The following is a 23,996-nucleotide window of genomic DNA, read 5'->3' as shown; positions in this document are numbered from 1 at the left end:
GCCCCATCAAGCAAAGTCTGACCACTGGCTGGTCTTGGAGCATCAGGCTGCTGATTTATTTTTCCTTTACCACTTCCTCTAAGGTATGCAGGGGAAGAAGACAAATCTCCAGGTAGAAAGGTGAACTCCATGTTCAAAGCCGTGGAATGAGCCTGTCATAGAGCCAGAATGACTTCAGGCGAAGTTTCTGTCCACAAGGTTTGCATTTCTCCAGCCAGCTGGGCCCCGGACGGTCCTACCAGAAGGCCCCAGGCACTGAGCCCCCAGACAGCCACCGGCTCCTCTCAGATGCGGGGCTCGAGTGTTCTGGGACAGCTGCCAGCCACAGGGGATCTGGCCTTCACCCTGTTTCGGTGGGGGAGGGCAGCGCGGACTGTCCTCAGTGCTACACTGGGCAATGCCATGCCAATGCGGAGTCAAGGTCCTAGGGTAGAAGGACAGGTGAGAAACCAATACCCACCATTGTACTTTTGCCCCTTTGGCTTCCTGGGGGGCTGCTGGCGTGCCAGGGCACAGCGCCAATTATAGCGATCACCTTCCCTTCCTTCCCCTTTGCCCCCGGAGTCCTCAGTTACCCAGCAACCTACTGCCTCTGGAGTTGCCCCTGTGACGGAGGGCACTGTGTCAAGTGCCAGGTCATTGCCTGCCGGGTCCCCAAGCCCAGTCACTCGGTGCAGTGGTGATGCCAAGGCTTGGGGCCCACCCGGTGCTGGCCCATTTCTGAAAACTAGATGATAGACTTCGCAAGGGCAGGGATGTGTCTTGGCTTTTTCCCTTCCTGGGTTTACAGGAGCTGGGACAACGGCTCTGCCCAAACGCTCGAGCCATTGCCTGCGCCCCGAAGAACAAGATCTCACACTTGCAGGCATCACTGCTTCCGAATGGTACTTAGGTATCCGGCAAATACTCAGCATTGTGAGTTTTTTTTTGTGTGTGTGTCAGTGGCTAATAAAGTAGAGCCACAGGCATGGGACAGGCCCTGGCTCCTTCGACACAAAAGAGCCCTCGTGGACAGAAAGGCTGGGCACAAGGTGTCAGTGGCCCTTTGGTATCTGACTGATCAGGATGCTCCCCATTCCGGACCCTGGCTTCCTTTTCTGTCGGGTAGGGCTCGGGGAAGAGGCCGGCACTTTCACATCAGCACAGGGTCCTGTGTCAGTGGGTGACGGGCTCCATGTCCTCACGCTTCCGCCTTAGTGGCCTGTACCTGTTGTCACAGGAAAGAGTTGGCTTGGGGAAAAGTAATCCATTTGTAAAATAGGATGAGCTATATAATAGAGCCTTTAAAATGTATTCTGGGTTTTGTAACCACCACCACTACCCTCGTTCTGATCTTGCATACCGTTAGCAAATGGAGTAGTTGCTGAAAAGTGAACCAATTTCCTCAGAAACAAGACCCACGTCTGGAGCACTTTCCTCCCGAAAGAGCAACTTTTTTCAGTCTTGGAAGATGAAACCAGGGCTCGCCAATGGAGGCCTTGGTCAGTGTCCCGGCCCTTGTGTGCCCGAGTGAACTCTGCACTTGACCAGGCAGGGTTGGTCTGCTTCGTGTCCTGGGTCAAACACTCTCCTAATCCCCCCGACACCCCCTGGCACTGCCATCCCTCCTGGAAGGGTCTGGGCGATGCTGTTTGACATCACCTTCTCCGTGGGGGTTGCATGGGTGGTCATTAACCCCCTTGCTGGGGGCTCCCCACTCTTGCTGCTGCCATCACCCCCTGGATCCGTGCAAAATGGCCCCCCGCGGGCTCTCAGTCACACGCAGGGTCCACCAGGCTGCCCTCCACCAGCCGCGGCTGGGCTCGCCCTTTGATTGAAGCCTTCTCGGGCCTGCCAGAGCGCAATGCCGCCGACACCCCCTTGTTCCAAAGTTGTTTTGTAATGACGATGTGTCTTGAATTCTATTTCTCAAGTTCCTTTCATTTGAACCAGCAGGCTTTCTCCAGTGCCCATTCCAGAAACACGGGCTCTGACGAAAGAAGGGTTTGTTCTCTGGCCAGATTTTCCAGTTTCCCCAAGAGCCAGTCTGAGACTGCTCCCGACAGGCACCTGGAGGACAGCAAACCCCTGGAGAGAACGTCCTCACCAAGGCCAGAGCACTCTGCCTTCTCCCCTAGTCCTGTCATCCTAGTGACTCCGGGGTCTTCTGCAGCCCGTGTGTAGTGCAGGGTCAAGACAGAAGGAGGTTTGGTGAAGTTTCAGGAAGAATTTCCTGATCAAAGTCAAAACAAAATGAATCCAGTTGGGCTGTTACAGCTTAAGATGCCGACAACAAATAGTGCTATTTACGAACCAGGATGAAGTTATTTCCTAGGAGGAGAAAGGAGCCCAAGTGTCTGACCAACAGCCAGAGAAGGTGCCCTCCCACCACGCTTCCAAGGCAATGAGGTGCTTTGTCAACCACGCAGACGTCAAAGTTTCCCACGTGAGGACAGCCATGTCCTCAGAAGAGGGTGGAATTCAACACAAAGGACTAGAAAGAGACAGTCTATAACTGCCACAGAGATTACTTGGATCACCAGGAACATTTGCCGTCATCTCCACTGGGTTGTGGGAGGCTCACCAGGCAGGCACCCCCTCATTTCTAGGGGCAGATGGAGGCCAGGAGCACCAGGCTGGGTCAGAACAAGGCTGAGATCTCAGCCTCAGCTACTGGCTCCAAATCAGTCCTTTTCAGAATTCTCCCTTCAGACAAAATGTCTTTTGCCTCTGCCTCTGGCACCTCTTTTAAGAAGCAACCCTTTCTGGAAAGGGTCTCTAACTCAGTTGTGTCAGTATCTTTCTTTCTTTTTTAAATATATTTTATTGATTATGCTATTACAGTTGTCCCATTTCCCCCTCTTCATTCCCCTCCACTTTGCACACCCCCTCCCACCCACATTCCCCCCTTTAGTTCATGTCCATGTGTCATAAGTTTTTTAGCTTTTACATTTCTCATACTATTCCTGCCCTCCCCCTGTCTATTTTCTCCCCACCATCTATGCTACTTATTCTCTGTACCTTCTCCCCCCTTCTCCTCCTCCCACTCCCCTGTTGCTAACCCTCCACATGATCTCCATTTCTGTGGTTCTGTTCCTGTTCTACTTGTTTGCTTTTGTTTTAGGTGTGGTTGTTAATAACTGTGAGTTTAATGTCCTTTCACTGTTCGTATTTTTTATCTTCTTTTTCTTAGATAAGTTCCTTTAACATTTCATATAGTAAGGGCTTGGTGATGATGAACTCCTTGAACTTGAGCTTATCTGAGAAGCACTTTATCTGCCCTTCCATTCTAAATGAAAGCTTTGCTGGATAGAGCAATCTTGGCTGTAGGTCTTTGGATTTCATGACTTGGAATACTTCTTTCCAGCCCCTTCTTGCCTGTAAGGTCTCTTTTGAGAAATCAGCTGACAGTCTGGTGGGAACTCCTTTGTAGGTGACTGTCCCCTTATCTCTTGCTGCTTCTAGGATTCTCTCCTTTATTTTAATCTTGGCTAATGTAATTATGATGTGCTTTGGTGTTTTCCTCCTTGGGTCCAAGTTCTTTGGGACTCTCTGAGCTTCCTGGACTTCCTGGAAGTATATTTTCTTTGCCAGATTTGGGGAATTCTCCTTTATTATTTGTTCAAATAAGGTTTCCACTTGCTGCTGTTCCTCTTCCCCTTCTGGTACCCCTATAATTTGGATGTTGGAACATTTAAAGAATCCTGGAGGATAAAAAAATAAGCCTCTCCTTATTTTTTTGAATTCTTGTTTCTTGACTCTTCTGCTTGAATGCTTCTTTCTTCCTTCTTGTCCACACCATTGATTTGAGTCCTAATTTTCTTCCCATCACTATTGGTTTTCTGTGCATTTTCCTTCATTTCACTTAGTGTAGCCTTCATTTTTTCATCTAATTTGCAACCAAAGTCAACCAATTCTGTGAGCATCCTGATCACCAGTGCTTTGAACTGTGCATCTGATAGGTTGGCTATCTCTTGGTCACTTAGATGTATTGGCTCTGGAGCTTTGATCTGTTCTTCTGTTTGAGCCTTTTTTTTTTTTTTTTTTTTGCTATGGTCCCACCTGTTACATAGTGAAGGGTGGAGCCATAGGTGTTCACCAGAGCGGTCAATCCAGTGGCCGGGTCGTGACGCTGTATGTGGGGGTGGGGTCAGAGAGGGAACAATGGCGCTTGCTCCACTCTCTCGGATTTCAGTCCCTTCCCCCACTTCCCACAAGCAAATTGGGCCCTTCTGGTGCTGATTCCCTGGTGGGTGGGCTTGTGTACATTCTAGGACCCTATGGGTCTCTCCAACAAACTCTCCTGTGGCGCTGGAAGTCTCTCCCAGCACCTCAACCCCCACAAGTGTTTTCAGTCTGTGCTTTTAGCCTTTATTGCCTGGTGCTGGGACCCTGGGTTGCGCAGGTTGTCTTGCTGTCCATTTTCTTCTGTTTTATCTGCATGTGAATGTGTGACCGTGGTCAGCCAGCCGCCTTGCACGCCTCACTGGGTCTGCCTGTTGCCACCCTACACCCGGAGTCTGCAAGCTGAGGCTTCACCTGCGTGCCCGGGTCCACCAGCCACCACTTTTTCCTGCCACAACCCCTCTCAGCTGGCCGCCAACTTCGCCCTTCTACTGGTTTGGATGAATGGTTGTCAGACTTCCAAACAGTTCAATTTTCTGTCAGGTCTGGTTGTTTTTTGTTTCTAAAATTTTTTTGTTTTTTAAATATATTTTCTTGATTATGCCATTGTGGTTGTTATCCTTAATTTTGGTTGTGCGAGGAGGCACAGTGTGTCTACCTACGCCTCCATCTTTCTTAAGTGGAGAATGAGGTCGGCATTGGAAGCAATTCTGACAGCACCCCACAGTCCACAGCCCCCAGCCTGCCTGGGCATTTCCCATGTGCCCAGAAGGTTCTGACCCTGGGCGGGTGGGACATGCAAGGTGCACCTGTGCTGATTTTCCTAGGAAAACAGCTTTCCTCTACAACTCTCAGGGCACGTGACTCACCATTTGTGCACTTTGTCACAGTGAAGCAGGCCACACCCAGAAGCACTATTTCACAGATGGAGAGAGGCAGAGAGAGAGAGAAAGAGAAGCAGACACACACACACCTCCCTCTTGGGTTACTTACCTTCACTATCAAACTTCACAGCATCTACTTGTTTCTCTCAGCACCTTTTAATGTTTTACAGGGAACTCTAGATAAAATAAGTATTTCTCTCCACACTAACTTACCCAGAAGGACAAGTTGGCCAAGGGCTGGCAGGTTGTGGTTTCCTCAAGGTGGGGCAAACATCCTCTACAGAGCCTGAGGGCTAGGCCTTTGCTGGTGTTTACTGAGCTCCTTCTGCCACCTTGTGGCCATGAGGCAAATGTGCATGCAAATGTCAATCTCCACCTCCCACATTCTCTGAACAACCAGTTTCTGTCCCTTACAATCCACACACTTGAGATAGAAGCCACAGGACCCATTTCTCATTTACCAAAGACAAGCGGACCCTGAGTTTTGATGAAAGAAAAGGAATAGATGTCAGGGAGGCAGTCAATAAACGTATACCACCCTATTAGTCTCCAAATTTTAAGGATGAAATTAAAAAAAAATGTAAATAAGCTTTTATGTTACATTATTGTATTTATTAACAGGGTTTTAAAAGCTTTTTGCTGTCAAGATTGTTACTGGAAATGGTAAAGAAACAAGCGATCTGGTTGAAAAAACAGGGAGAGGAAGTGAGTAGACATTTTTCCGTGGAAGATCCACAGATGGCCCATGAGGGCATGAACAGGGGCTCAGCATCACCATCGTCAGGGACAGGCAGAGCCAAACCACAGTGAGACGTCACCTCGCCCCACCCGGCTGGACTGACCACTAAGGCAGACCCTCAGACACCACCGAGGGGGTGGAAAACTGGTGCAGCCCCTATGAAAAACATGTGGGAAGCCCCTCCAAAGCTTAAAAGTAGACCTCCCATGTGATCCAGCAATTCCTCTTCTGGGTATTTATCTGAAGAAAACAAAAACACCAGCTTGAAAAGATATGGAAAAAACCCAAGTGTCTATCCATGGATGAATGGATAAAGGGTGTGTGTGTATATTTAGCCATAAAACACAACGAACTCTTGCCATTTGCAACAATACAAAGCAACTCGAGGGCATCATGCTACGTGAGACAAATCAAACAGAAAGGCTAACACTGTGATCTCCCTGATATGTAAAATCTTAAAGCAAAAAGCGACACAAACCAGCCTCAGAGGTACAGAGGATAGACTGGCAGGGGTGGGAGTAAGTGAAATTGTGTAAAGGGGTTGAAAGGTTCAGACTGAAAGGCAGTAAAATATGGGAGTCCTGGGGACGCAATGCGTGGTGCGGGGGCCACAGTTGACGACACTGTGCTGTACGTTTAAAAGTTGCTTAAAGAGCAGGTATTAGAAGTTCTCATCACGAAACAATATTTTTATAACCATGTATGGTAACGGGTGTTAACTAGACTTATTGTGGTGATCATTTGCAATAGATACAGATATCAAATCATTAGGTTGTACATCTGACACTAATATAATGTTAGATGTCAATTATAGCTGAATTTTTAAAAAGATCATGATTGGAGCCCTGGCTGGCGTAGCTCAGTGGATTGAGCACAGGCTGTGAACCAGAGTGTTGCTGGTTCAATTCCCAGTCAGGGCACATGCCTGGGTTGCAGGCCAGTTCCCAGCAGGGGACTCATGAGAAGCAACCGCACATTGATGTTTCTCTCCTTCCCTTCCTCTCTCTCTAAATACAAATACAAATTTAAAAATCTTTAAAAAAATCATGATTGGAAATGCTTTACTCTCTTGAAAATCTTAGGCTAATACTTTATGATTCAAAGGCCTAGTTTTAAATTGATTTTTATACTTGGCTTTAATGGCTGTTATAGTGAAACAAGATACTGAGATCTAGACCCAACCTAGGAAAACTGTACTAATGGCAGCACTTGCGATACCAGTTTTTCAGTTCTGCCCACCATTAATGCAAAGTTTTTCCTTCTCCTTCTTGACGCCAGAAGGTATTTAGTTTTATTTTTTTAAACAGATGAATCCTTAATTTGAAGGACTTTAAGACTTTACGTTTTGTAAGTGTGTCAATGAGGACATTTTTATAAATGATTCGACAACACTTTTGGCCACACATCACATCATGATGCAATATTCCCAGACAGGCTTCACACGTGCTCTTTATAGCAGTAGTTAGCAGGGCCTCTTTCTCAGTCTTGTCAAAAACCATCACCCAACCCTTGAAGGTACCGATTATTAAAATACCTGTAAGAAAAAGGACTCAAGGACATGGACAACAGTGTGGTGATTGCTGGGGGGAGAGGGGTGTAAGGGGACTAAATGGTATTGGAAAAAATACAATAAAGTTTTTTAAATAAAATAAAGTACATCTTTGTAACATATTACTAAACCTCTAATCACTGGAAAGACCCTCGAATTTAGAACAGTTAAGGTTCTTTCTTGTTTGTTTGTCAAAGGAGAGCACCCAACTCCCCGTTAAGTCCAATGGTTCTCTTGGGCACTTAGCTGTGATTAGTCTGACACCCGCGCAAGGCACAAAAGGTGGCCACGGCGCCCTCTACCCCGCACCATGTCATTTACAAAAGACCCTCTCATTTAAAACAAGCCACCTGAACTGCGGGGATTCACAGCTGTCAAGTGGACGACGCAGGGCGACACTGTCTAGGCCTCCCCCTGGTGGCTGCCACCACTGCCAGAGCCCCGGCCACAGGACTGCGCAAGGAGCCAGCCAGCCGGGAGCTGGCGTCCCTCGTTCTCAGTCGTTCTGTCCTACGAATGCGGCACTCGGGCAGAGGACAACTAGAAGCAAAAGGCGAAGCTTTGCCTGGCAGTGGACAGACAGATGCAGGCTGTGCCTGAGACAGGTACGAGGGCCCCTCTTCCCAGCCCCGCAACCCAGGAGCACAGCTTCTGGCCTTGGGGCAGCGCTGAAGGGGCTGAAACGCAAACTGGGGACTGCTCAGAGCCTGGGAGGAGAAAGCTCTTCCTGAGCCGAGTGACCAGGGGGCCCACAGGTCACTAGAGGCTGCAGCTCCAGCTCAGCTCCGAACAAGGAGCTGAGCCCCAGGCCTCTCCAGAGCTGGTCACACCAGTTCCCGCAGGAAGGAGGACCTGCTTCAGGAGGCCCTGGAACCTTCTAACTTGTGCTGGGACAACAGCTCTGGTGTCAATCCCCCACCCTCTGCTCCGTGCCCCCGGAGTCCTCTCCCACACTCACAGAGCTCCCCGTCTTCCGACTCTTCTCAGAGCAGGCTGCACCCCAGGTGGCCACACACAGGGCTTCCATTTTGCCCCAAACTGAATGTTACCTCATCGTGGTTTGAGAATAATTATTGTGCTGTGAAATCTGATTATGTTAGTACCACAAAGGTATGAGCAATTATCTTTAATTCTACATACTACATTACTCTAACCACAGACACCAACGTGTTCTTTAGCAAGTGAATTTAGTATTCGGCATGTTACCAAATTTGGTTCAAAGTATGATAGGTGATTAGTGCAAAAAAGGGGGCATGTTTTGATGACAGCAACTACACTATAATCCTTGTATTTGGGGTTCTAAAGATAAATTGTTAAGTCCGGGAGGATCAAATATAGCCCATTTCTCTCTGAACATTCAGAAGAATAACGTGTCAGGCATCATATCCCCTCTTGTGAACGTGCAGAGCCCTCAGTCATTTCCTCCGGTTTTCACACTCTGCCCCCTGTCGGTGCTCTTCCTGCTCGGAGAGGCCCCTGGGCAGTGAGAGGCCTCCCCGAAGCACACGGCGGCGGTCGCGCTGCTCTCTCTCTGCCGTGTGCTAAACTCCCCGGCTGACCTGAGCGCACTTGGTGTTCCCAGAACACCCGGGCAAGCTGCCCCGTCGGCACTTCCTGTGGCATTGTCCTGGTCTGGGCCCCAGAGATCACGGGCCCATCCTGGCGAGAGGGTTCGTCTGAACTCAGCTCACTGCGCCGAGCTCCTCGCACAGAACACATAGAGAATAAACGAATGTGTATCTGTCTACTGTTCTTAACAGTTTTATCGAGCTGTAATTCCTCTACTATAAAATTCAACCACGCAAAGTGTTCAGTTCAGGAGTGTTCAGAGAGTGGTGCCATTACAACTACAGGTTTATTCCAGACCCCCTGACCCACCCCCAGAAAAAACCTCCTACTCACCCGCAATTACTCCTCGTTCCTGCCACCACGGATTGGCCTCTTCTGGACATTTCACATGCATGGTCTTTGTGACTGGCTTCTTCCATTCGGCAAACGGTCCTCAAGTTCCATGCATGCTGTAGCATGTATAAGTACTTCATTTTTAAAATGCTGAGCAACAAGTCCACTGTGTGGATTTTCCAAGTCAGGTGGACTCACTCACCACTGGTGGATATTCGGTGGTTTCTACTTTGGGGGCTGCTGTGAACAATGCTGACTATAAAAGTTCACGTGCAAGTTTTCGTGGGGACACATGTTTTCATTTCTCTCAGGCTGTGCCTAGGAGTTACGCAGTAACATCGTGTTCGACATTTCGTAGAACTGCGCAGCGTCCTTCCCTGGTCGCCCCACTGCCATTTTCGGCAGTGATGTATGAGGGTTCCAACTTCTCCACACCAGTAGCCGTGGCTGGCTGTCTCTGTGACTCTAACCATCTGGTGGTGTGAAGTTGTATCTCATTGTGGTTTTTTATTTGCATTTCGCTTATGAGTTATAACACAGAGCACTTACCTGTGCCTACTGGCCATCTATATCTGTACATCGTGTAATCAGATTACAAAATGTCAGAGCTTCGCAGAGAAGGCCAGAGAGCAATGTTAAGTGATTTGCCCTCAGTTGGGTGTGGTTAGCAGCATCAGCAGCGTCTCAAACGCACCCCTGACTCCCACCCACTGCTCTGTTCTTGTCCCGGTGACCAGCTGCGCCAGGTCCCCACCCCACTGGATGAGTGAAGTGACTGGATTCCTTACAAGTTCAGGGTGAGCAGGTGCTCCGGTGGGGCTCAACTTCATGCCCTATCTTTTCTTCTTTGGTTGGATTGCTTTCATCTCTGACAATGGTTTTCTCTGGGTGCAAACTCGATGCTGGAGCAGATGGATTTTATAACTTGAAGCTGCTTAATGTTTTAAACAAATGGTGGCTGAACTCCAAGTACAGATAATTTGAAGCAGCTTTCCTGGCCACTCGAGTGCTAGCAAGATTGGGTGTAAAGCTATAGGCAAAAATTAAACCTGCCCACCTAAAGTTTGCACTGTGACCAAGAATACACGAAGTAAGAAAGTGCATTTAAAGTCAAAGAATGCGGCTAGAGCGCCTACAGGGGCGTGGGGTTGGGAGTAGAGACAGGCGGATGTTTCTAGGCCTCCTGGGGACACACCACCTGGATCCAGAGATAAAGCTGAAGAGAGAAGCCATTCTTTGTATCAATTCTCAGGGAAGAGCCAGGTCCTCAAACAAAAAACAGAAATGAAAAGAGCTGGTCTGGGGGTTGGCTAGAGTATAGACTATGCTGTAAAAACAAGCATGATAAAAATCCCGCAGCTTATCAGAATGGAATTTACTTCCTGCTCACGCAACTTTCTCTGTGGGTTTCCTTGGGGGCTCAGCATTGCAGGCTACTTTTGCCTTGGGTGACGGCTCTGGGTCTCCTACGGTGAGAAGAGAGATCTAGGGCTCAAACCAACAAGTGCTTCACCTCGGAAGTGACACGTCCTGTCAGTTCTGCTTAGAACCCATTGCTCAGAACTGGTCATGTGACCTTGCGTCACTGCCAACAAGCCAGAAGTATGATCCTCCTATGAGCTCGAAGGGAGAGGAGAAGTGGACCCGAGCAAGCCCTGAAAATGCCCACCCGCGCCAGAGAAAGGGGTGCTTTTTGGAACTTGCTCTCCCCAGAGAAGCTCTTGGAGCTATCTGCGTGCCCATGAGGGTGTCCCTTTGTGGGAGTGGATACAGCAGGTGAATGGAATGTGGAGGGGGAGCCGAAACAAAGGAGACATATATGCTGAAGATGACCAAGTTCAGTGTTATTAGCCAGAGTATCTAAATAGGTCCCAAGTGTTTTCTGAGTTTATTATCTGTGTCCCCAAACATGAACAAAGTCTTTGGCTTAGCTAAGATTTGGGGAAACTCAACAGGTATGGCTCATCCTTGCCTGCACCAGACTGTGGAGATGGTGATATACCAGGGGCAGAAGAAGACCGAATGTTCTGGACACAGCTGATGCCTCCAGTCCTGAGAGTCTCATTCACACACCAGTCTTGGAGATTCTGTTTTTATATGGACTTAAACTAGTGCACTTTTCTTAAAGAACAATATAAGCAACATACAGATTCTCCAATACCAACCACCACAATTTTTAAAGCTTTTACACCATTATATTCCTTATAGCTTCTAAGGGAGTGCTTCACCATGAGAACCACTTAATGCTTATTCAATACATCGAAGAGTGAACAAGAAGAATGAGAACTATCAACAAGCTGCCATACTTCTCAGGCAGGCTCATTCTGTAAGACTCCGGAGTCCATCTGCAGGCCTAAGGTGGCTCACAAGACCTGGGACACTCCAGACTTGATTCAGGTCCTGCAGAAATAACCCAGGCCCCAAGTGCCAGGATCACATTGGCCCGGACTGCTCCTGTGTCCAGACTGTTGGACTCGCCACTCACTCCCCTGACTAACCATCCTCCAAGTTGCCATCCACACTGATACTCACTTGAACTGTCTCTCAGTCGTGCATCAACATGGTTCTGATGTCCACCCCTTCTTTTCTGGACCAATTCACAGAGCACCGGAACTGTCTGAGTGTTTGCAACAATATCAGTATCATTGCAAGAAGATATTGCAAGAATAGAAGACAGGAGTGAGATCAGTACCATTTCAGACACACTGAGTTTGAAGAACATTCCAGAAGAGAGATCCAATGGGCCGTTGGAAGTACAGACCAGGAGACTGGGAATACACGTTTGGGGATTCTTGGCATTGGGGGTATTTGTAGCTGTGGAGATCAAGGAAGGAATGTGAAGACAATATGTGTCAAAGTCCTTTCTGTAATATCCACTGTTGTTTTTATCATCACCATTTTAAATGAGCCCAAGAAAGAACTTAGGAGGCGAGAAAAGGAAAAAGGAGCCGAAAGCTTTCCAAGAAGGAAGAGGTGAGAAGCAGGGGCAGAACCAAGTATTAATTCTGGAAGCACGAGCAGAGAGAGTGTGCAGCCGCGGGGCAAAGTGCTCAGAGCCTGGGAGCAGCGGCGAGGCCGGGGCCCAGGTCTGGTTCCCGGCTGTGTTACCCACAGGGCCTTCCTTTCCTCATTCCCTCGTTTCCTCTAGGAGGTGGTGGTAACCACACCTCCCTCAGAACTGCTGTGGATGAAACGACAGGGTAGAAGCAAGGGCTTTGTAAAGAAGGTGCTGCTGGTTTAGCTATTCTGTTGTCAGTGGGGGTGGACAGCGAAGGCAGGAGAATCTAGAGGAGGAGGAACAGAGGCCAGAAGGAGAGGACCAGGCACCTGGGGGGTGGGACGGGGCGGCACAGCGCAGCAGGGCAGTGGGTAGGTTGCCATGGAGTCACCAGGCCCCAGGAGCCTGTGCTCCCTGGGAGGTGCTCTCGGGTGAAGTCTGGACACCCAGCTGGAGGCCCAGCTTTATCTACTTATTGGCCATGTGGTCACGACCAAGGGCTCCTAATAGGTGGCTGTCAAACACTGGAATCCCATGTGTGCATTCATTCACAAGGACTGACCGTGGGGCCCCACATATGACCAGTTGCCTCTGACTCCACTGGCACGGGAGCTGGGCCGGAAAACGGTGCAGCTTCGACAAAGAACCACAGTTCATTCAACCCTGTGATGTGCTCGGACCTTTTCTTCTGTCAGGTTGTCCCACTGCCCACAAGATGGTGCCCTCTCTCTGCAAAATCTCTGATGTTCACCAAACAGGAAACAATCCATTTTCTCTGTAACCCTGAAAGAATGGATTTGAATTTAACAATCTGCATAGCATCTCATTAAGCCAGAATTCAGTATCACCGGTGTCCAGCCATTTAATGTGAGTGTTGGCTCGAGGAACCTAACTGGGCTGGGATGTGTCTATTCTTTGGCATTCCTCAGGGGCTCTAACAAACAGCAGAGTAGGCTCTCACTGTGACTTATCATCACCATTAGTATCAACAACAACCGACATTCACTCAGTCCTTTACCAGTTGCAAAGTGCTTTCTACCAACCATCCTCAGAACAACTCCATGAAATGGGTATTGTTCTCATTTGTAGATGAGAAGCAGCTCAGAGCACTTGTTCAAGGTCACAAAGCGAAAGTTGGCAGAACCAGACCGTGAGCCCTTCTCCCCCTACCGCACTTGGGCCCGGAGAGGCTGGCAGGGGTCAACCGCTGGGGACCTGCAAGTGCAGCCCCGAGAGGGGAAACGCCTCAGGGCCACCGCTGGACGGCTTCCTAAGCAAGCAGGAAAGATGGACAGGTGTCCTGGAGGAATGTCATGCCGTCGGAGACAGCAGGTCAGTGGACAGGTTGGACTGGACTGAGTGGCCAGCTGAGGGAACATGTGGGAGTTTCTAGTGCAAAGGTGTATACAGTTGGCAGTCACTCAACAAGAGGGCAGATCTTCATTACTGTTCATTTCCTGGTCCAGGAAAATGAACTGCTGTGCCGGTGGGGGGGAAATGAATGTTAATTCTGCCTTAGGAAAGAGCTGCACACTCATCTCCAGTGGAAATTCTTTTCTATACCAGCCAGTGACACCTTATGAGGTTAGTGGATCTGATAAAGATCATTTATTGACAAGATCGCTTCCAGACTTGCTGCCACACGGATTCCCGCAGTCAGAACGGAACCCAGGATTCAGGGCCCCGTCCCTCGGGGTGTCTGCATCCCAGACAACGGGGCTGCAAGCGTAGGTTCGAGTATGTGGAGCAGGGAGACAGGCGTCAGGACAGCAGCAGGTACACAGAAAGCCTGAGAGATGCATATTCTGACCATTTTATTACCGACTGTTGTAGCTGCTTTCTGTGCCTCCGCTTCCCCATCTGTAAAGAGGTGGGAACAGTACCTGTGTCACAGAATGGTTGTAAGGATCAAACAGTGTATTTGTAAAGACCTCAGGCCCCACGCCCAACATGCAGTAAGCACTGTGTTTCTTCAATGTTAAATACGTGGGTATGAGCATATCCATTCATACATTTTACAAGGGAAATTTGAATTTTTTCCAAAATTCCAAATAATTAAAAAATAATGTTATTTGTACACTTGTAGATACAGGAAATATACTTCACAAAGATTAAGGTATTGCCTTATGATGCAAAACTGAAACCCTGCTGAAAATGCACACATTTGATTAGAATGGTGCCGTACCCATTGCCTTTGGGCCTCATGACTCTGCTTTCCCTTCATTGCCCCTGATGGCAGACAAGCCCGTGCACACCTGTCAACACGCCAATACAGGCAGCAGCACGGGGGTTTATTTATTTAGTTATTTTCCATTTTTTTGTTTTTAGTCAATATGTATGTCTACAGAAATAAAGTATAATGCAGCGGTCAGATTTTTCTTTGTCTTTGTTAAAGTTTTCCATTTCCTCCAGGTGATTTCTTCCAGGTTTGAAAATTAGTGTTCATTTCACAGGGTGCCCTTGGCATTTTCCCGACGATAAGGACTTCGCCTGGGTTTCTGGGTGAGGGAGTGTTGCATAGCGGTACTCAGCTCAGACCTCCACCCTCAAGTATAAATTTAAAGCATTCACACAAAAAAAGCATTAGCTCTGAGAGATTCCGTGGATCCCTGGAGAAAGACTGGAATGCTGAGAGTGTAATGAGGCAGGACTTGGAAGAGAAACACAAGGATTGAACATGCTTTTCAATCTAGGGGTCATTTTTTTCACAGCCCATTTCGGCATTAATTTTCTTTTAGTAATGGCTACCCGAGATTTCTGTGTGCTTTTCCTCTGTGTGCGGGCTGTTTTGAGGAGATGGGGGTAAGGAAGTTTCATTTTCTGCCACCTCCTCTGCCCTCCCGGAACCTGGGCCAACACATCCAAGCCTGCAGCAGCCCCGCCTCCCTGCAGAAACCAGCTCAGAAAGCCCTGCCAATGTGGCCTATCCCCCTCCCCGTCCCCAACCCCACCTCCAGCCCAGGAGCTGGTGGGAGACCTAGGGGCTGGGATGGAAGCAGGGATGTGATCCAGGCACTCGGGTGGAATCTAAACTACAGTTTTACCCTACAGACACAAAATTTTAAAAGAAGTTTAAGTTCTTTAGCAGCAAAATTATGGAGCAGCTACACCGAGAATACCATGGCCTTCCATGCATTGAGCCAGGACCCTAACCAACATCGCATGATGGTTTCCATGGAAACATGACATTCTAATTCTAAATCCCTGACCTCGAATTAACTTTTGCCACAGAACTATTTCACATACACCCAACACACTCAGGGACAGTTCCTGCTTCCATCAATCAGGCTGTCCATCTGTCCATCCACTGTCTTTTTATGAAGGTACAGCATAACTGCCACAGAGATATGAAATGCAAAAAGCTAAGATTGGAAGAATAAAGTTAAACATTTTTTGTCTATTGAGTTCAAAGCAATGGTTCTGTTTCATACTCATCTTCACTGAGTTTATCTTCTTTTTTTGTAGGGCTGGTGCGGTATAAAACACACTACAAGTTTTGTAAACTGTGACTCTCAGGTGAAGCTACTTAACTTTCCCAAGCCTTTGTTTCCTTATAGATAAACAGAAATTATTGTACTGATTCCCTACAATTAATTTTTAGCTAAGAGCATGTAAATCTCCAGAAATAGATTTGGCAATTATTTCTTATCCTTTCTCCCTCTTAATCTATCTAATCTCTTTTTGAATTCACTGCTTCAAGTCAATAAAAAATTTTAAACCCCATTTAAGTTTCAGAAGCTGTGATTTAAACTTTTTTCTATACTTGGGTTCCCTCTCTATTTATCTGCTCGATTTAGATCAATGTCCAAAACATACTAATGTGAAAAGATCACTAACTTACAGATTAAGTAGGTCCAGAGAGCCTCCTTATGTTGATGGTTGTGTTGATGCTCTTATCTGAACACATTCACCTGTGCCTACCTCCAAAAAAGATCTGATTGTCACAAGACTTTGTGGATTTCACTTTTTCCCCTTGAGCAGAGATTTAGACTTTCCTAACAGATCCAACCAAGATTCTTTCTGTAACAACAGTTGCCCAAGTCAGATTGTACTTGAAGGAGTCAGAGAGCGACCTCAGTGAAGGACAAACTGGGCTTTATTTAAGTAGATGCATCAGGTGTCCTTCAGTAGATGCAGACAGGTGTCTGTCTCGTGGCAGCAGCAGAGGCAAGGGCGGGGAGTGGCATTCTGCAAGCAGAGCAAATGCGTGTGAGGAGAGGGCGGGGCTGCTGTCCAGTGGGGTCCTGCTCCCTCCCTCTGCTGCTGCGTGTGTCCAGGACCCTGCCTCCTCTGACACTCCCTCCCTGGTCCCCATTCCTGGCACCTGTCCTGTTACTCTCAGAGTTGGACCTGCCTGTTGGTTGGAAGGATTCCACGGTGTCACCATCCTGTGTTTTCACACAATGCTGTGTCCGCTGCAGATCATGCCCTGCCTGCCAAGCTTGACCTCGGGGTAAAAAATACACTCTCTGTTGGGAGAAAACCTGAAGACCTGGGAAATGTAGCACAATGTACAGCCCTCTCCGCAAATCACATGTATAAGCCCATATTCTAAAGAGTTATTCCCTGTAGTTTATAGCAGGATCAGAATGCTTTCTTTGCTTTGACTTGAAAGGCAGTGTTTTTTCCCTCCTCTCAGAAAAGATGTGTTTCTCTCAGACGGCAACGATACTGCCAACACTCGGGAGATGTCCAGACACCCAGCGTTTCCTGTGTGCGTGTATTCAGGGTTCGTTCAGGTGGCTCCCCATGAAGCCAAAGGTCTGGTCCTACCTTCATCTTTGGGAGTGCTGGTTTTACTTTATTTGGGGTGCAGAAATAAGGCTAAACAAATAGGCAAAAGGTAGACCTATAGAAATGGCTTTAACTTATTAATTAACTCCATCTTTGACAGACATTTTAGATAAAAATGGTCCAGAGGACAAAATGCATAATTAATGATCAGAAAATGATTCTTTCAAGTCCCACAATAAAGAGTTCTCCCTGCAGTAATCACTTGCCCAGTGTTTCATTCATGCACAAGTGATCTTCACTTCTTGCTTCTGTCCCCTTCATTCCAGTACTGTTCTGTCTGCATTTCGGTGAGTCGGGAGACCGTGCGCTGAAATGCAAAGGCTTCCTCTTCTCCGGTAAACATGGACAGACCTTCTGCCGTGCCCTGGTGACCAAAACCGAGAACCCAGCATCAGTTAGACCACCACCAGATAGAAAAGAACGTCTTTCTCCAAAAGTGCATGCCAAAAATAAGTCAACAGCAAACAGCAGCAGTTCCGGCAAATTAGAAAGAGGCTCACGTGCGTCCGCACAGCCTGACAGACAGGGCTGCGCTCACTCAGAAACAGAGACCACGCAGCTCCTCAAGAGCATCCGTTCACACTGCCCACGACACCACTTGGATGGAAGCATTGCTCTTAGAGAAATCACCATTTCAAAAGACCACAGCACGTGGGTTTATGAGCAGCTATTTATTTCCACATGTAGGTATAAGTAATCATATTTTCAAAGTTTTCTTTTTAAAGAGTTACTGGTCCCATTTTCCCAAACTTCTGAGAAGACATCATTTCTCCTCGGGTCAATAAAGAACTGCTTCCTCATTCCAAATGGCCCTTACCTCTGGGGTTGGAAGAATGAGGCACCCCTCTCATTTGGAAGGTGAGTGTTTATAGAGAGTTTTAAAATTTTGGCTAGTATTTCTTTATTACATTTATTGGGGCAACACTGGTTGTTATTATTATATACATTGCAGGTGTTCAACTTCACAACATCTGTGTACTCTATGTGTGTTTCTCTCCTGCAGTCTCGTTTCCTTCTGTTACCACATTTCTGACCCTCCTCACCCTCTTCCTCCTCCTCCCAGAACCACCACACTGTCCTCTGTATCTCTGAGCTTGTTTTCTGTTTATCGATTTGTTGCTTTTGTTTTATATCCCATATAGGAGTGAAATCATACGGCTCTTGTCCTTTTCTGTCTGACTGATTTCACTCGATATAACACTCTCCAGATCCATCCAAATGTCACATATGGCAATGCTTCTTTTTTTAAGGCTGAGTAGTATTCCACTGTATAAATGCACCACATTTTCTTTATCCAGTTGTCCACTGAAGGACACTTAGGTTGTTTCCATGTCTTGGCTATTTGTGAATAACGCTGCAAGGAATAAGGGGTATATATATCTTTATAAATAAGTATCTTCAACTTTTGGGGCTAGATACCCAGATGAGAGACTATTGGATTATAGGATACCTCTATTCTTAATTTTTTGAGGAACCGCTATAGTGTATTCCATAGTGGCTGCGCCGATGTACATTCCCACCAGCAGTGGGTAAGGGTTCCCTTCTCCCCATATCCGTTCCAATACTTGTTATTTCCTGTCTTATCGATAACAGCCATTCTGACAGATATGACATGGTGTTTCATTGCGGTTTTGATTTGCATTTCCATTATAACAAGTGGCACTGAGCATCTTTTCATCTATCTGTTGGCTATTTGTATGTCTTCCTTGGAAAACTATCTATTCCAAGTCCTCTGCTCATTTTTTAATCAAATTGGGTTTTTTTTGTTAAGTTATATAAGTTCTTCATACATTTTTACTTTTATTGCCTTATTGGAGGTATCATTTGCAAATATCTTCTCCCAAGGGTTTGGTTGCCTTTTTTGTTTTGTTGATGGTTTCTTTTGCTGTGTAGGAGCTTTTTAGTTTGATGTACTCCCATTCATTTTTTTTTCTTTTACTTACATTGCCTTTGGGGTCAAGTTCACCAAAACCTCTCTGAGACCAAGTTCCATCAGTTTACTGCCTATTTTTTCTTCTATGTAGTTTATTATTTTAGGTCTTCCATTCAAGTCTTTAATCCATTTTGACTTAATGTTTGTGGATGGTGTCAAAAAGCACTGACTAAAATTTCAATTGTCTACAGTTGAAGAATACACCCTGTGATACTTATTTATATTTATACATAAGAAGAAAATGCAGTCACTTTTGGTTGACCTGGGATAAATCACCAAATCCCAAGTACCAGAACTGGCTCAGCATTGGCTGAATCCCTCTGGGGTGGCCCAAGGGTCTGGCACCCACAGGGTCTGCATACATGTTCATAGAAGGGGGCTGGGAGAAGAATCATGGGTTTCTTTTTAAGCCAAGGGCCTTGCTAAGCACTCCATGGTCTTGGCATAGCCAGCCCCCATGCTTGGACATTATACTCCTAGGCTTGGACACTATACTGTGTGCTCTACAAACCGCTCAGACATGCAGAAAAGGCTGCGCGTTGTGGCTGAATAAGCCAAGAACCAGACACAGGTGGCTGGGTGTCCAGCTCTGGGCTGTCAGTGAGTGGTACGACCACATGCCCATTACTCCACTACCCTATACTTTGTTTCTGTCAAAAGCAAAAATGATTACTGAGACTGTAATTCTCTGTATTTAGTGATAGTGAGCGTAAGTGCTATGCCAGCTTAAGAAGAAAGCAGCGAATCAACAGTTAAACATACACTGCATTCCTTTTTCAAAATGTAGCCATGTATCAAACCAAAACCAATTAAGCTGTTTTATAATAAAACAAGATCATGTTAATATCAACTACCTGGCTCAGCCCCAAATCATCCATCAGTATTCTGTTTTGCTCCAACTCACTGTCACGCTGCTGATGCAGAAATAAGCTGGATAAAGGAGTCGACGCAGAGCAAATTATGCGCACCTGAAACAAGGGAAAATGATAGATGGTGTTGCTCCACACATTTCGTAAGCTGAAGGCAAGAACAAATCTCTCACACAACAAAATTTTGTTTGTCACAACATGGAGCTTAGATTTTGCTTTTAAAATGTTCATATTTTTTCTAATAGTTTGTATCTGTTTAAAGTGATACTTTTAAACTACACAGTACTTTTCAAAATATTTCCATACACCATCACATGCAGTAGGGAGCAAAGGTTTTATTGGGCAGCTTCAGGCCTGCAGCACGGTCTCAGCTCGAGAAGCCAGACCCGATCTTCCGGTTCTAAGCCCGACAGTCGTCCCACACCTGAGGCTGACGTGCACACCTGGCTGTTGGGGGCCCGTCTCCGGGTGCATCAGAGACCCTCTCCAGATGCACTGTGCGCAGGCTCCCACCTGCTGGGTAGGGGATGCTAAGTCCAGGGTGCCCTCTGATTATACCCTGAGTTTCCAGAACCTACATGGATATCAGTATCCTGCCGACACTCTTCAAAAAGACTAAGTTTTCCATTAATATTTCTTTATTATACAAGTGTTTGAGTGAGTGGGCATATGTGATAATCATATGTTGGAAAGAGTTTTTCTATCTTTATAAATTTAATGTCCACTAGTTTAAATACAAAATAGACTCTCCTTGGTGTTTAAAGAGTCTTGAATTTATTTTAGGATTCACAGCTATCATTTTAAAATCATTATTTAAATAAATATGCCAATAGTTTAAAACAATAAATTGACATTTGGGACTAGTTTTTCCATATCCAAATGGCCTTCCATCTCCTTTTATAAGTTCTTTTAATCAAAATGACACTTTCTTCATTATTTAGATGGGAACACCCTTACTTCACAAATTTCTATGACTACATTCTAGAATAATGTCTATTTAATGCTAATTTCTAAAATGAGATAATTTTGACTACTCTGAGTGTGTGATTAAGTTAACATAAATGTCAGGAGAGTCCATCACATTGCCAGATAAATCTTGTATTCTCTAATTAGGAGGTGAGACAGTGGGCGTTAGGTAGGGTTAAGGGATGGAGATCACAAACTTTCTTTAAGTTATTCCTAGCTAAGGGATTTTAAAAAGTAAGAATTCATCAATTCTACACTCAAGAACCACCTACTAATGCCCCTCTCCCGCTTTCTTCTTGGATCATCAGCCTTCTAAAAACAAGAGTGCCGCCTGGCTGGTGAAGCTCAGTGGATTGAGTGCAGGCCTGCGAACCACACAATCTCGGTTCGATTCCCAGTCAGGGCACATGCCTGGGTTGCAGGCCAGTTCCCAGCAGGAGACTCACAAGAGGCAACCATACATTGATATTTCTCTCCTTCCCTTCCTCTCTAAAGACAAATAAACAAAATCTTTTAAAAAAAATAAAAACAAGAGTGCCCCCTCCAGGATCCATCCCTTTATTCCACTCCCACCTCCTGTTTCCATATTTCTGAGCAGAGTCTCTGGGTGAGTGGCCCTGGAGACTCTGGAGTCATCCCCCGGCTCTGGAGTTCTCAGCTTCCGGCCTCTCCTGACCGCTGACCCCAGCACGTTGGCCCCACAGGAGTGCTCGGCAGCCTCGAGGCCACTCACTGATGCAGCCCCTCAGCCCTGTCCCGGAGCCCTGCTGGCTGCCCTTCAGGCTCAGGCCCAGCTCAGGGGCTTTGCTGCAAACTCCCCACCCTGGTGACGCTTGTCACCCTGGATTAAAGTTCAGCCACCACTTCTCAGCATTGTATGATGCACTGAAGGAGCCTGTGAAAATGCAGATTCCTTCCTGGCCCCACCCTGGGTCCTCCTGTGCTGGACGGGGTAGGCTCTGGAATCCAGAGCCTAAGTAGCCCAGCGGATTCCGATGCAGGTGTTTCTCAGCAGGACCTCCTGGTGTCGCCCGCCCCACAGCCGAAAATCAGTCAGCTCTCCCCCTAGACTCTCAGGGCACCATCTGTCCAAAAGACCATCCCACAGTGGTGACTTCATGTTTAGTTCTGCGGACATTTGATTAAGGCGTCTCTGACCCTAAACTATAAATTCCATGATGGCAGGAACCCCATCTGGCTTTGCTTGACATTGAACCTCTAGCACTTAGCACCAGGCTTGGTATGACAGAGACGGCTAAGGAACAGAGAAAGGAAATATTAAAGTCTCAGCTCTGCCTCCCAGAAGATTCTGGCATTTCATCCTCCCACCAAAGTCCCTTCAATTTTAAAATCACTGCCCTATCTACTTCTGTATAACGGTAAAGTGATAGTTAAACTAACTCTAGTTTGACGTTGTACTTACATTCTCACTGTCCACACCCATCTGCAGACACATACTGCCAACTGTCGCTCACTTTCTCCGAAAGCTCACTACACGCCCCGTGATGTTCTAAGCACTTTACATCTTCATTTAATCCTCATAACAGCCACGCGACGTAAGTCCCACTGTTACTTTTTCTACAGAGAGCAACTGAATCTCTAGAGGTTAAGCTGGTCTTCAAGGTAGACAGCGCAGCCCCAGGGCCCGCTCCTTAACCACGAGGCAACACTGGGTCTCATGAAGGGACAGGGGCTCGGCACTTCAGGCTAAAACACGTGGCTGAAACACCCAACCTGACAGAACAGTACTAGTTACTAGGGTTTCTGGGCCACAGGGAGACAGACAATACTGGGGTGGTTCTTTAGATATTCATTCATTGGTTCATTCATTATTTTATCAGTTCTATCAGTTACTCACACAACAAATAATTTATTGAGCGCTCAGCTCAGGCGAGGTATTGTGGTGTACGTCACCACAGATAGAGCCCACAGCGTGACGGAGTGGTGGAACCACTGATACAGCGGAGAGTCACTGGCACTGCTACTACCAGCACTTACACGGCACTGAGCTTGTGCCAAGCGCTCTTTTAAATGCTTTACATGGATTAACTTATTTTGTCCTCACAACTCTCTGAACTGAACATGTTATCACCCCGATTTACAGATGAGGGAACTGAGGCACAAAGCACCCTGGTCTAGGTGGTAGACCAGGACTCCAGCCCAGAGGTCTGGCTCCACAGCCCCAAACATGCAGGTCTGGGAAGATGCACATTACATCCTTACCTTGAAATCATAAAAGTTATCAATGAGAGTTATGAATCTTCGAGCCTGAGTCCTTTTTGCCATTGTAAATTGTGGAATGTTTCGCAAAAATACTGTATCAAAATTCTTTGATAGTTCCAAATAGTCACTGGCTCCAAGTGGCTGAAATTAAAATGAAGTAAAAGACAGAAAATTAAAATAAGCCAATTCTGGTTGCTGTTGGATGAGCTTCATTAGAAAACACCTCTTTTTGTTGCTGTTGTTGTGATGTGCCCCGGGTGGTAGCTCTGGGGCAGCTCGCCCAAGCAGGGCAGTCTTCCGCAACAGGCTGAGGGTGGGGCTCCCTTGGGGGCGGCAGCGGAGACAAGCGCAGGGCGGGAGCAAACGGGCATCTCCAGCGACCGCAGTTGGTAACTTGTAGGCCCCCACCCGACATCCAGTCTTCACTCTTTTTATTTATATGACATAACTTTAAACATGCCCTAACAAATCCTTCCAGGGCTCAACCACAAACAGCCACTGTTATTAAATAGAGCCACCTTATAATGACATGCTGAATATTATGTCACCATTTTGAAATAAGACTATGCTCCATTATGAAACTCATCAGAAAATATTTTCATGTGAGCTGAGGTACAATTTCTCAGGTGAATGTAGGAGACACTGGTAACCTCTGTAGCAGAGAACAGGGGGATTTAATGACCAGAAGCAGACCGAGACCTCGGCGTAACGTGGTATTGCATGCTGCCACCGCTTGATTCAAGGGGGTTACAGGGCTCAAGGTCTGCAAAATCACTCACAAAGATGCCACCTACAGATATAAAGTGCTTGTTCCTGAAACGTGAATTTAACCCACACAAATTGTGAAACCATCTGCACGCATGCCCTTTGGGGTTAGGAACATTCCCAGGAAATGCCATCCCGCCTTGTTATGTGGGGGGCACCAGAGCCTAAGTGGCCAGATCTCCTGGGAGGTCTCTCGGAAAGCTCCTGGCTCCTCCTGACCCACCCTGGTGCTGGGGCACAGGCACTAAGCCTCCTCAGTTTCTGGCAGAA

General features: G+C 46.9%; 1 protein-coding gene across 4 annotated transcripts in view; it reads right to left on the bottom strand.

Annotated features, from left to right (window-relative positions):
- Nucleotides 1-16,734: 16,734 nt before the first annotated feature.
- Nucleotides 16,735-23,996, bottom strand: part of AFG1L (AFG1 like ATPase) — a 192,190-nt gene continuing 184,928 nt past the window's right edge. For 3 of the 4 annotated variants that reach the window (XM_037064995.1, XM_037064996.1, XM_037064998.1), the window contains 3 exons: nt 22,962-23,102; nt 19,758-19,871; nt 16,735-17,334 (listed from right to left, as the gene is read on the bottom strand). In XM_037064995.1, coding sequence (XP_036920890.1) covers nt 17,206-17,334; nt 19,758-19,871; nt 22,962-23,102 — 384 coding nt within the window. In that variant the 3' untranslated portion in view covers nt 16,735-17,205. The remainder of the gene's footprint in view (nt 17,335-19,757; nt 19,872-22,961; nt 23,103-23,996) is intronic. The other variant, XM_037064997.1, reaches the window with a different exon arrangement.

Source organism: Sturnira hondurensis, unplaced genomic scaffold (genome assembly GCF_014824575.4).
Source record: "Sturnira hondurensis isolate 20B ecotype Veracruz unplaced genomic scaffold, ASM1482457v3 Scaffold0015596, whole genome shotgun sequence".
Classification (NCBI taxonomy): Eukaryota; Metazoa; Chordata; class Mammalia; order Chiroptera; family Phyllostomidae; genus Sturnira; species Sturnira hondurensis.
Note: the sequence above shows the minus strand (reverse complement) of the source record. Positions and strands in the feature narration are given on the sequence as shown.